Raw genomic sequence first — 13,462 nt, 5'->3', positions numbered from 1 at the left:
GCTAATTGACGACTGCTACTGTACATTAACTTTACACAGTGGTTATCACAAGCACTGTATCTGTTAAACGAGTGAGGTAGCCTCCAGCAGCAAGTGACTTACTGTAACAGAGTTTAGGGCCTGTCTTTGTCCGGATTTGGCCTCAAACAAGGGACCTTCGTGCACAAACACACCTTTCACGGGCCTGTGTTACCTCAGTTTGTGAGAGCCTGATGCTAGCAACGCCAGGGTGGTGGGCCCAATGTCCGCCGCATGACCACCCCATACGAATTTTTTAAAAAGTTGAGCCTAGCTATAAAAGTCCAGCCCTTAGCTATAAAAGTCCAGCCTCAGCAATAAAAGTCCAGCCCTAGCAATAAAAGTCCAGCCCTAGCTATAAAAGTCCAGCCCTAGCTATAAAAAGTCCAGCCCTAGCTATAAACAGTACGCAGCCCTAGCTATAAAAAGTCCGCAAGTCCCTAGCTATAAAAGTCCACGCACCTAGCAATAAAAGTCCAGCCCTAGCTATAAAGTCCAGCCCTAGCTATAATAAGTCCAGCCCTAGCAATAAAAGTCCAGCCCTAGCCTTAGCTATGATATTTGTCACTGTCTATAACCAATGCACTGTCGTGAGAATGCTTATTGAGAGATCTCCACTTGAAAATAGAAATAGATTCACTGTTACTATCAAAGTAATTCCAACGGGTCGGTTTATTAACGGGGCAAATGAAATGTGAGCATACAACAGCTATAGTTTCAATTCAACCCAGAATTCAATGAAACTAAAAATCTGACATTGTTTTTCTATTGGAATTTGGTTGGGCTTTTAGATGTTTGAAAGCATAGTGAAAACACATAGAAACATTCAACTAACTTGTGGCTGTCTTTCTGAGTGGGTTATTATAGGTTGAAATCTCATTGATCAACATCTCAACCAAATATTACCCAATTATCCACTTGGTGTGCCCAGTGGGGAGGGTGTTAAATGTTAAGAGGTAGAATTTTAAAAGGTAGAATTTTGGCACATTAGCAAGTCTTAATTCATATAGAAAATCAGATTTATAGAATTTTCCACGTGGTATATATTAAAGGGCACTTCATTTAATATAGCATGCTTTTAAGTACAATATTGTTGGATTTCTACTTAGAATATCAAAGGGACGAAAAAGGGACTCATTTCGTTGAATGTTATTAAAATAATWAAATWATTAAAATAAAATAAAAATCCAGGAGATGTACTTACTTTTTCACGACTGTATTTATCAATATGTAAATCAGGAGAAGCTGATTATCAAGTCTGGTTTCTGTTTTTTTGACAACTGTTTGTAACAGGATTTATTTTGGATGTACTTTGAYTGAGCTTGTAGACTCGTGGTCACGGTTTCTCTTCACGTTGCCGTTTTCCAATCCACAATGCAGTCCGTTGCTGTTGTTTCTAGATATTTCTTTACGCAGACAGACTTAGGGAGTAAACAYACGTTGTTTGAGGATTCAGCATATTACATTACAGTATGTGTGTTAAATGTGGATGTAAGGCAACTTCTTCTGGAGGCTTCTAGCTTGGTTATCTTGACAAACGGTAATATTACTTAAGGAGAAAACAGAATTGGCGTTAAAAATCCTCCTTTAACCTGGATCATAGCTTTCACCTGGATTCACCTGGTCAGTCTATGTCATGGAAAGAGCAGGTGTTCCTAATGTTTTGTCCACTCAGTGTATATTGTATCCATTTAATTTATTTTATAAAAGTGCAGAAAATGTGCATGTACTTTTATCCTCGTTTTCAGTATTTTACATTTAAACACTTACACCGGTCAAATCGGTGTTCCATTAAGAATGGCAAGATTTCATGGAGTAGAAAAGAKATTCMGRAACTCTTGGAGGATGATGGAWTTTATTTTATTTTTTAATGTATATTATTAAAAGTACAAACAATTCATTTCAAGATGTATGTAAGTGAAATGKTAATTTATGATGCTGAGGCCTGCTGTGTTCTGGAAGCTAAGTTCCTGGGTTTATTACTTTGACCCCAGATCAAGGGTCATGTGCAAGTATTCTAGCCAGTCACAGGCTTTGCGACACAGACATATAACATGAGCTAAATCACAGCTCCTAGGAATTCAGTTTGTGGGATTCGGGGAATCTGGACTTGTTATACTTGGTCAAATCTTTCTCAGGAAGTCTCCCCATGGCCTCTGTCACACCTTGGTTCAAATACTATTCGTAATCATTTCAAATACTCGATTGAGGCTTGATTGAGCTTGCCTGGTGCACTGGAATTAATAGAATAAATGTATGAGAAAATCCTGCCCATCTGGCACTACCAGACAGGCTAAAGCAAACTCTCAAAATTATTTTCAAGATTTCCAATCATATTTGAATCCAGGTCTGGCCTATATTCTGGCCTAAAACTGCATTTACAGTCTGCCCAATTCTGATAATTTATTCACTAATTGGTATTTTGACCAATCAGATCAGCTCTGAAAAAGATCGGTGACAATTTCTGGGATCGGTCAAAAGACCCAATTATTGGTAAAAATATAATAATTGGGCTTCCTGTGTTAACACAGCCTTGGGGACATAATGTGGGGGACCCCTATACCTTGACAGCAGAACCCAGTACCCTATGCTGCAGCTCCTAAGTGTATGCAGCTGCATCAGATATTTTTCAGAGCTGATCTGATTAGTCAAAAGACCAATTAGGGGGGGGGGGGGGGGGGGGGTCCGAATTGGGCTTTCTGTGTAAAGCCACAATGGAAAACAACGGGGCGAGGCGACGATGAGCTATCGTGTTGTTCTGAACTGTGACCTAGTTTGGTGCTGAACGTTTTACAGAAACAAAGAGGCTATTCTATTCTAGTGAAGTGCCCTCCTGCACAACCCACCAAGCCAAATTACTCAGTGATGTAACGACTGTACTCTAAAATCCACCCGCATCATTATCATTTAGGCTATGACTTGAGATGGACTAGTGTGAGGAACATTTTAAATGATAGGTTGTATGTGTTGGATTTGAAATTAATACATTCATTCAACCAATTTAGACCATTCAGACTTATGGCTGGATCTGTAAGCAGCTTCTCCATTATCTATGTGAATGATTKAATAAATAAATGAATTCATGAATGATCTGGCCTCGTTCCCAGGAAGACTGTTGCTGAAATGTAATTCGTCTCAGGCCAAAATTAGAAAGGTCTTATTGTAAAAAAAAAAAGCTAAGGAATCAACATAAGTTGATGACAACATACTGTATGTTAATGACATGGAAATCATTTTAAGTGATGTCTCAGTTACGACTTTGCCGGAAACATTTCTGAAGAAGTAGAATCTCTGCACCATGAGGCCAGTATCAGTCATGTCGTCAGCGTTCAGAGAAACACAGTACATCTGAGCTCAAGTTGTTACTGTTGAAAATATTTGAATAGAAATATGAATGATGTATGACATACTGAAACCACTGATAACTCAGATGAGTGTCTTTGTGCTTCCTCTCTGATGGACAGAAATAGAGATGTCCTGGTCTGTCTGAGGTGAAGTCTTTATGTTCAACTCTGCCTTTCAAAGAAAGGATCTCACCGATGACAACCCCCCGATCACTGCAGGGCTATTTTCATCCCGATCAATTTTCATCCCTAACAATGTAGTCCGGACACTGATGCTGATACTCACCTGTTTCCAATTAACTGTCCAGAGTTATTGCCATGCAGCTGAATATGTCAGTCATGAGATTATGACTCATGAGATTGAAGACCTCTTTTAATCCTGTTTTTGTGAAGACTGCCTACGGAGATCAACAACGAGCGAGGACTCGGTGCTCAGCATTCTTAGACCAGGCATTTATTAGTCTGATTTTGTTGTAAAATATATTTTATTTTATTTTCTTGACCTCTTTTTCTCTCTCTCTTCTCTCCCTCTCTTTAGATGTTCCTGGCTGCCCTGTCATTTGCCTACTTCTCTAAAGCCTTGTCTGGGAGTTACATGAAAAGTACGATAACCCAGCTGGAGAGGAGATTTGATATCCCAAGTTATTTGATAGGTGTTATCGACGGGAGCTTTGAAATAGGTAAATACTGTACCTGCATACCTACAGTACATGTTTTGTTTGCTTCTCTACCTAGCTATGCGTTCGTGTTTCTTATTCCTCTTCTTCTTCGCCCTCCTCTTCTTCTTTTTCTTCTMCTGACTTAGCTATTCATACTGTATGTTTCGCTAAAATGTTACGGGTGCATCAGGTGGATGAGTGGGCCAAGATTACGTCTTCCCGAGCGTGTCATCGTAGGATCAACACACTATTTGCCAATTCATGAGCTTCCCTTTGAACGAATGTGGCTTTTTGTTATGGTGGGTTGTGTAATACAACCTCAAAAGCTAATGGTGCAATACCTATCCTATGTTCATTCTAGCCCTGTAGTTCTATAAGACATCAGTGGTGTTGAATGCTGCTATACTAGTGCTCTTATTGTCAGCATATGACCCTGGTCCGTAGCGCCAGTCACTGGGGTTTCTATGGCGATGTACGTTTCCGTDGGCAATTKCATCAAAAGCAGGGCTTCTTGTTAAAGCAGAGATCATAATATTATGTMCACATGCTGGATCCTATGGCTCACTGTGTTAGAGCATATAGGGGATTGATCAACATCAGAGTTGTATTATAACCTGATGAAGACTGTCTGTCTGTAGGTTATTCAATTATGGCATCTGAGCTCCTAGAGTGTGAAGCTCTCCTTATCTTTTTCAAGTGTTCTTTCAGGGTTTTGGTACACTATATTTGCCRTTGTCCATGTTTATAGTTCCGTAAGCACTTTTGGATAAAAGTGTCTGCTAACTGACCATAATAAAGTCATATCAGAATAACATCCTGACGCTACATTTTCTCTGGTATAAAAACAGAATCACATTTGTGGTTCAGATGTAAACATCTCTTGACCAATAGTGTTGTCGTTCTGAAATGTGATCCCCTGTAACTGTCAATGTCCCAACCATATCTCCTTCCCCACTCCCTTCCTTAACCAGCCTACCCCTTCACGGCCCTCCCTCATAAGTACTTTCCCCTCATCCCTTCCCCTCATCACGCTGCCCCTCATCCCTGCTCCTCATCCCTTCCACCCACCCCTTCCCCAATCGTCCCTTCCTGCCCTCACGCCTTCCGACCCTGCATGCCCTTTGCGCCTCACCCCTCCCTCACCCCCTCCCCTCAACCTTCCCCTCAGTACCATCCCGCCTTCCCCCTCATCCACTTCCCCCATGCCCTGCCGCCTCACCTCCCTGCCCCTCATCCCTTCCCCTCACCTTCCCTCATCCCTTCCCCTCATACCTTCCCCTCACCTTCCCCTCAATCCCTCCTCTCACCCTTTTTCCCCTCAACGCCCTTCCCCCTCACCCTTCCCCCACCCCTTCCCCTCACCCTTCCCTTCCCTCAACCTTCTTCCCTCACTCCGTCCCCTCATCCTTCCCTTCACCCCTTCCCTCATCCTTCCCCTCACCCTTCGCCTCACCTCCTTCCCTTCCCCCTCACCATTACTTCCTTCCCCTCATCCCTCTTCCCTCACCCCTTCCCCTCATCCCTTCATCCTCCCCATCACCCCTTCCCTTTTCCCCTCATTCCCCTTCCCCTCATTCCCTGCCCTCACCCTTCCCCTCATACCCTTCCTTCCCCCTTCCCCTTCCCCTCATCCTTCCTCCCCCTTCCCCTCATCCCTTCCTTCCCCTCACCCCTTCCCCTCATCCCTTCCCCTCATCCCTGTAGTTGTAGGTAAAACCTATTGGTGATAGCCTTTGTGAGTTATTTTGGTGCCAAGCTTCACCGACCTAAGATCATAGCGATCGGATGTGTCCTGATGTCGTTTGGGACGTTCCTCATCGCCATGCCTCATTTTATTTTAGGACGGTAAGTAAGACGAGAACACAACTTGTCGTCAGAACATGAGAACATGTGACTCCCTGTGTTTGTGGGTGGCTCACATTAAGTTATGTTTTTACAGTGAGATAGTAGTTTGGATCTTAAGTTTTGGTTAACATTGTTGCATGAAGATTTATTGTCACTGACAAAGTAACTGTAACGTAGACGCTGGGAGTCGAGTAGACGTGAGTAGACGTRACAGTAACATTATCATTACGTGGGTTGGATAACAAATCAAGGGTAGCAATTGAATGGCCAATATACTGCTTTCTTTTTTTTATGAATGTTTACATTATTTTAATTTGTTGTGAATTACATGTTTAAATCTAATGACCCCTGATGGATGCTTTATCCCTCCACTTGTTAACAGTCACATTGGTATTTTGTACCCAGCTATAAGTTCCAATCGTCAGTTAGAGCGTCCATGAATTCAACCACTACCTTCGGTCCATGTCCAGCAAGCTCAGCTGAGTCCACACAGGCAGGTGACAAGGCCTCTATACTGCCATCTGTAGGTAAGACATGGTAACACAGACATGCAGTACAAATTCAATCCCTACCATCTCCCCTTGACCCTAACTCTTCAATGTGTGTAGATCTGTAATGGAAGCAATATAACAATATAGTGGGAGCTCCAACACTACACTGCTTATACTCTAGTTAATAAACAGATCACTGACCATTTCAAATCCCACCGTACCTTCTCCGCTGTGCAATCCGGTTTCCGAGCTGGTCACGGGTGCACCTCAGCCACGCTCAAGGTACTAAACGATATCATAACCGCCATCGATAAAAGACAGTACTGTGCAGCCGTCTTCATCGACCTGGCCAAGGCTTTCGACTCTGTCAATCACCATATTCTTATCGGCAGACTCAACAGCCTTTGTTTCTCAAATGACTGCATCACCTGGTTCACTTCTTCTCAGAAGAAGCTTCTTCTCAGATAGAGAAGAAGATTCTTCTCAGAACTTCTTCTCAGATAGAGTTCAGTGTGTCAAATCGGAGGGCCTGTTGTCCGGACCTCCGGCAGTCTCTATGGGGGTACCACAGGTTCAATTCTCGGGCCGACTCTTTTCTCTGTATATATCAACGATATTAACTCTTGCTACTGGTGATTCTCTGATCCACCTCTATGCAGACGACACCATTCTGTATACATCCGGCCCTTCTTTGGACACTGTGTTAACTAACCTCCAAACGAGCTTCAATGCCATACAACACTCCTTCTGTGGCCTCCAACTGCTCTTAAATGCTAGTAAAACTAAATGCATGCTTTTTAACCGTTTGCTGCCCACACCTGCCCGCCTGACTAGCATCAYTACTCTGGACGGTTCTGACTTAGAATATGTGGACAACTACAAATGCCTAGGTCTCTGGGTAGACTGTAAACTCTCCTTCCAGACTCATATTAAACATATCCCAACAAAAATTAAATCTAGAATCGGCTTACTATTTCGCAACAAAGCATCCTTCACTCACGCTGCCAAACATACCCTCGTAAAACTGTCTATCCTACCGATCCTCGACGAAGTCATTTACAAAATAGCCTCCAACACTCTACTCAGCAAACTGGATGCAGTCTATCACAGTGCCATCCGTTTTGTCACCAAAGCCCCATATACCACCCACCACTGCGACTTGTATGCTCTCGTCGGCTGGCCCTCGCTACATATTCGTCGCCAGACCAATACTGGCTCCAGGTCATCTATAAGTCTTTGCTAGGTAAAGCTCCGCCTTATCTCAGCTCACTGGTCACGATAACAACACCCACCCATAGCACGCGCTCCAGCAGGTATATTTCACTGGTCATCCCCAAAGCCAACACTTCCTTTGGCCGCCTTTCCTTCCAGTTCTCTGCTGCCAATGACTGGAACGAATTGCAAAAATCRCTGAAGCTGGAGACTTATATTTCTCTCACTAACTTTAAACATCAGCTATCTGAGCAGCTAATCGATCGCTGCAGCTGTACATAGCCCATCTGTAAATAGCCCACCCAATCTACCTATATCATCCCCATATTGTTTTTAAAAATACTTTTCTGCTCTTTTGCACTCCAGTATTTCTACTTCCACATCATCATCTGCACATCTGTCACTCCAGTGTGAATTTGCTCAATTGTAATTACTCCTCTACTATGGCCTATGTATTGCCTTACATCCTCACGCCATTTACACACACTGTATATAGATTTTTTTTTCTATTGTGTTATTGACTGTAGCTTGTTTATTCCATGTGTAACTCTGTGTTGTTGTTTGTGTTGCACTGCTCTGCTTTATCTTGGCCAGGTCGCAGTTGTAAATGAGAACTTGTTCTCMACTGGCCTGCCTGGTTAAATAAAGGTGAAATAAATAAAAAAACATTGAAGGGTTAGGGCCAATGGGAAAGGAGGGAATTCGTACTGGCTGATGTCCAGGATACTAGAACATTGATAGGTTAAGGCCAACGGGAGGGGTAAGGAGGGAATTGCGACCGGTTGTTGTTCATCCATTAAATGATACTCTGCTATTGTGGGATCTAATGCTGTATTTAAGCATGTTTTTTTCTTTCTTCTAAATGACAGGCTGTGAGCAAGAGTCCAGTGTGTCTATGTGGATCTATGTGTTCCTGGGTAATGTGTTAAGAGGGATAGGAGAGACTCCTGTACATCCGCTGGGAATCTCCTATATAGACGACTACGCCAGGTCTGAGAATGCAGCCCTTTACATTAGTAAGACATGTTTTTTCTGTCTCACCATTTTTTAAATATTTATTATAACTTTTAGAATAATTTGTTTAAAGTAGGATAGGTCATCTGTCATGTAGCTAAATCAAGTTCCTATCTTTTCTATGTTTGAATGTTTCAGGCTGTGTCCAGACCATATCAATCATAGGTCCTGTCTTTGGCTACTTACTAGGATCCTTGTGTGCCAAGATATACGTTGACATAGGATACGTGAACATGGGTGAGTCGATTCCGACAACTACCATATTACTGGCGTCGTACATACAGCTTGCCACGGTGGTGCCGTTACGTAATGACATAATCCAGTCCGGTTCCTATATACTCATGGTGCTGTTATAGCGCTTTTATCCAGAGCAACTTACAGTCATGCGTCTATACATTTTATATATTGGTAGCCCCACAGCGGGAATCGAACCCACAACCTTTGGTTTTGCAAGCACCATGCTCTATCGCAGGTTTTCCCAAACTCGGTCCTGGGCCCCCCCTGGGTGCATRTTTTTGTTTTTGCCCTAGCACTACACAGCTAATTCAAATAACCAACCCAGGACTGAGAACGGGAAACCCTGGGTTGTTCTCAATTCACTTACTGATTTAACTGAATCCTAAATGGCTTTGAGCCCAACCCTGTTGGTTACATGACCCTGCTACACCTGTCCTTCTTCTCCAGAGACTATCACCATCACCCCAGGCGATGCCCGCTGGGTCGGGGCGTGGTGGCTAGGGTACCTCATAGCCGGAGCTATCACCCTCATGTCTGCCGTACCCTTCTGGTTCCTGCCCAAGTCGCTGCCCATGCCCGTGGATAAGCAACTTAATGCCAACTGCACCCCAGAACAGACCCGGTTCATCAAGGACTCTCCCTCAGCCATGGAACATAAGTTTAGACCAGAGGAACCGGCCAACTTCCATCAAATGGCTAAAGGTACCTTAATATCCCCTGGCCTGGCTTTTGAGAAGACCCATAACAACATACAGTACAGGCCTAATGATCAGATGAGTGTATACTTCAGGCAGGGTAAAATTAGGTTAGGGATACAGTAACGTATTGGAGAGGACCATATCTACTACACTCTTAAACATTAAAACGTGTTCCGAAAGGTTTCTTTGGCTGTCCCCATAGGAGAACCCTCTGAAGAACCATTTTATGTTCTAGGTAGAACCCTTTTGGGTTCCGTGTAGAACCCAAAAGTGGAACGGGTTCTACCTGGAATCCAAAAAGGGTTCTTCAAARGGCTCTCCACGTCCGAAGAAACCTTCTAGGTTCTAGAGAAAAATTGTTTTTCTAAGAGAGTACACTCAGAGAGTACACTCTGGACTGTCTGAGCCCTCTGAAGAAGTAGATATGGTCGTCTCCAATAGCATTATTCATTCTCTTTCCATCTGTATGTCAATGCAGTTTTATATGGATGTGAATGGTACATTATATATATGTTTTACCTTTATTTAACTAGGCAAGTCAGTTAAGAACAAATTMTGTTTTTACAATGACGGCCTACCCCGGTCAAACCCGGACAACGCTGGGCCAATTGTGCGCCGCCCTATGGGACTCCCAATCACGGCCGGATGTGATACAGGCTGGATTCGAACCAAGGACTGTAGTGACGCCTCTTGCACTGAGATGCAGTGMCTTAGTCCGCTGCGCCACTCGGGAGCCAAGAGACAAGTAAGAAATTAAAACGTACAGAAACATATAACAATAATCGCTGTTTGTTGTTGTATTTTCACAGAATTTGTTCCAACATTGAAGAGCTTACTGGGAAGTCCAGTCTATATAACCTACCTMTGCGTGACCATTATTCAATTCAACTCTCTCATCGGCATGGTAACCTACAAGCCCAAATACATTGAGCAACATTACGGACAGTCAGCATCAAAAGCCAACTTCCTAATGGGTGAGTGCATCCATCGTTTTATGATCATGTGTTTAATGTGTCTTTAAAAATCCTACATCATCAAAAGTAACATTGCTAATATTGATATAATTAATAACTAATATTGTGTAATGGTGTAATAAAACATATATTTCAGTTAGCTGGTTTTGTCTGAACAGTTTCATGTTCTTATGTTTTTTATGTTACATTTCCATGGCAGTATGGTTCTTTCATACAAAAAAACAGAACCAGCTTTCTCGAAAGATAGCTCTGACTTCTCTGTAATTAAACACTGACACGAGGAGACGGACTCTGACTTCTCTGTAATTAAACACTGACAGAGGAGACGGACTCTGACTTCTCTGTAATAAAACACTGACACGAGGAGAAGGACTCTGACTTCTCTGTAATAAACACTGACATGAGGAGACGGACTCTGACTTCTCTGTAATTAAACACTGACACGAGGAGAAGGACTCTGACTCTCTGTAATTAAACACTGACACGAGGAGAAGGACTCTGACTTCTCTGTAATTAAACACTGACATGAGGAAGACGGACTCTGACTTCTCTGTAATAAAACACTGACCGAGGAGACGGACTCTGACTTCTCTGTAATAAACACTGACATGAGGAGACGGACTCTGACTTCTCTGTAATTAAACACTGACACGAGGAGACGGACTCTGACTTCTCTGTAATAAACACTGACATGAGGAACGGACTCTGACTTCTCTGTAATTAAACATGACACGAGGAGAGGACTCTGACTTCTCTGTAATTAAACACTGCACGAGGAGACGGATGAAGACGGACTCTGACTTCTCTGTAATTAAACACTGACAAGAGGAGACGGACTCTGACTTCTCTGTAATTAAACACTGACACGAGGAGACGGACTCTGATTCTCTGTAATAAACACTGACATGAGGAGACGGACTCTGACTTCTCTGTAAAATAAACACTGACACGAGGAGACGGACTCTGACTCTCTGTAATAAACACTGACATGAGGAGACGGACTCTGACTTCTCTGTAATTAAACACTGACATGAGGAGACGGACTCTGACTTCTCTGTAATAAACAACTGACATGAGGAGACGGACTCTGACTTCTCTGTAATTAAACACTGACACGAGGAGAAGGACTCTGACTTCCTCTGTAAATGAGCACTGAACAAGGAGGAGCGGATCTGACTTCTCTGTAATAAACCTGACACGAGGAGACGGACTCTGACTTTCTCTGTAATTTAAACACTGACATGAGGAGACGGACTCTGACTTCTCTGTAATAAAATAAAAAGACCGGACTCGACTCGTAATACACGAGAGAGACGGACTCTGACTTCTCTGTAATATAAACACTGACATGAGGAGACGGACTCTGACTTCTCTGTAATTAAACACTGACAGAGGAGAGGACTCTGCACTTCTCTGTAATAAAACACTGACATGAGGAGACGGACTCTGACTTCTCTGTAATTAAACACTGACATGAGGAGAAGGACTCTGACTTCTCTGTAATAAACACTGGACATGAGGAGACGGACTTGAGACGGTCTCTGACTTCTCTGTAATAAACACTGACACGAGGAGACGGACCTGACTTCTCTGTAATTAAACACTGGAACAGCGAGACGAACGCGATACCTCTGACTTCTCTGTAATTAAACACTGACACGAGGAGAAGGACTCTGACTTCTCTGTAATTAACACACTGACACGAGGAGGACTACTACGTATCTGGACTTACCTGACACGAGGTGGACTCTGACTTCTCTGTAATAACACTGACACGAGGAGACGGACTGAGACGGACTCTGACTTCTCTGTAATTAAACACATGACATGAGGAGAAGGACTCTGACTTCTCTGTAATTAAACACTGACACGAGGAGACGGACTCTGACTTCTCTGTAATTAAACACTGACACGAGGAGACGGACCTCTGACTTCTCTGTAATAAACACACTGACATGAGGAGACGGACTCTGCACTTCTCTGTATATTAAACACTGACATGAGGAGACGGACTCTGACTTCTCTGTATATAAACACTGACATGAGGAGACGGACTCTGACTTCTCTTAATTAAACACTGACATGAGGAGACGGACTCTGACTTCTCTGTAATAAACACTGAACACGAGGGAGAAGACTCTGACTTCTCTGTAATAAACACTGACATGAGGAGACGGACTCTGACTTCTCTGTAATTAAACACTGACATGAGGAGACGGACTCTGACTTCTCTGTAATTAAACACTGACATGAGGAGAAGGACTCTGACTTCTCTGTAATAAACACTGACATGAGGAGACGGACTGAGAAGGACTTCTGACTTCTCTGTAATTAAACACTGACACGAGGAGACGGACTCTGATTTCTCTGTAATTAAACACTGACACGAGGAGACGGACTCTGACTTCTCTGTAATAAACACTGACACGAGGAGACGGACTCTGACTTCTCTGTAATAAACACTGACAAGAGGAGACGGATCTGACTTCTCTGTAATTAAACACTGACATGAGGAGACGGACTCTGACTTCTCTGTAATAAAACACGTGACAGAAGGAGACGGACTCTGACTTCTCTGTAATTAAACACTGGACATGAGGAGACGGACTCTGACTTCTTGTAATAAACACTGACAAGAGGAGACGGACTCTGACTTCTCTAATTAAACACTGACATGAGGAGACGGACTCGACTTCTCTGTAATAAACACTGACCGAGGAAACGGACTCTGACTTCTCTGTAATTAAACACTGACACGAGGAGACGGACTCTGACTTCTCTGTAATAAACACTGACACGAGAGACGGACTCTGACTTCTCTGTACTTAAACACTGACACGAGGAGACGGACTCTGACTTCTCTGTAATTAAACACTGACATGAGGAGACGGACTCTGACTTCTCTGTAAAAACACTGACACGAGGAAGGACTCGACTTCTCTGTAATAAACACTGACACGAGGAGACGGA

General features: G+C 43.1%; 1 protein-coding gene across 1 annotated transcript in view; it reads left to right on the top strand.

The window, feature by feature from the left end:
• The window catches only part of LOC112071874 (solute carrier organic anion transporter family member 1C1), a 45,005-nt gene that overhangs the window by 15,727 nt on the left and 15,816 nt on the right, over nt 1-13,462 (top strand). The window contains exons 2-8 of the mRNA XM_024139306.2: nt 3,901-4,043; nt 5,735-5,866; nt 6,272-6,393; nt 8,439-8,585; nt 8,722-8,820; nt 9,268-9,522; nt 10,328-10,492. Coding sequence (XP_023995074.2) covers nt 3,901-4,043; nt 5,735-5,866; nt 6,272-6,393; nt 8,439-8,585; nt 8,722-8,820; nt 9,268-9,522; nt 10,328-10,492 — 1,063 coding nt within the window. The remainder of the gene's footprint in view (nt 1-3,900; nt 4,044-5,734; nt 5,867-6,271; nt 6,394-8,438; nt 8,586-8,721; nt 8,821-9,267; nt 9,523-10,327; nt 10,493-13,462) is intronic.

The sequence above is a fragment of the Salvelinus sp. IW2-2015 genome, unplaced genomic scaffold (genome assembly GCF_002910315.2).
Source record: "Salvelinus sp. IW2-2015 unplaced genomic scaffold, ASM291031v2 Un_scaffold1753, whole genome shotgun sequence".
Lineage (NCBI taxonomy): Eukaryota > Metazoa > Chordata > Actinopteri > Salmoniformes > Salmonidae > Salvelinus > Salvelinus sp. IW2-2015.
Note: the sequence above shows the minus strand (reverse complement) of the source record. Positions and strands in the feature narration are given on the sequence as shown.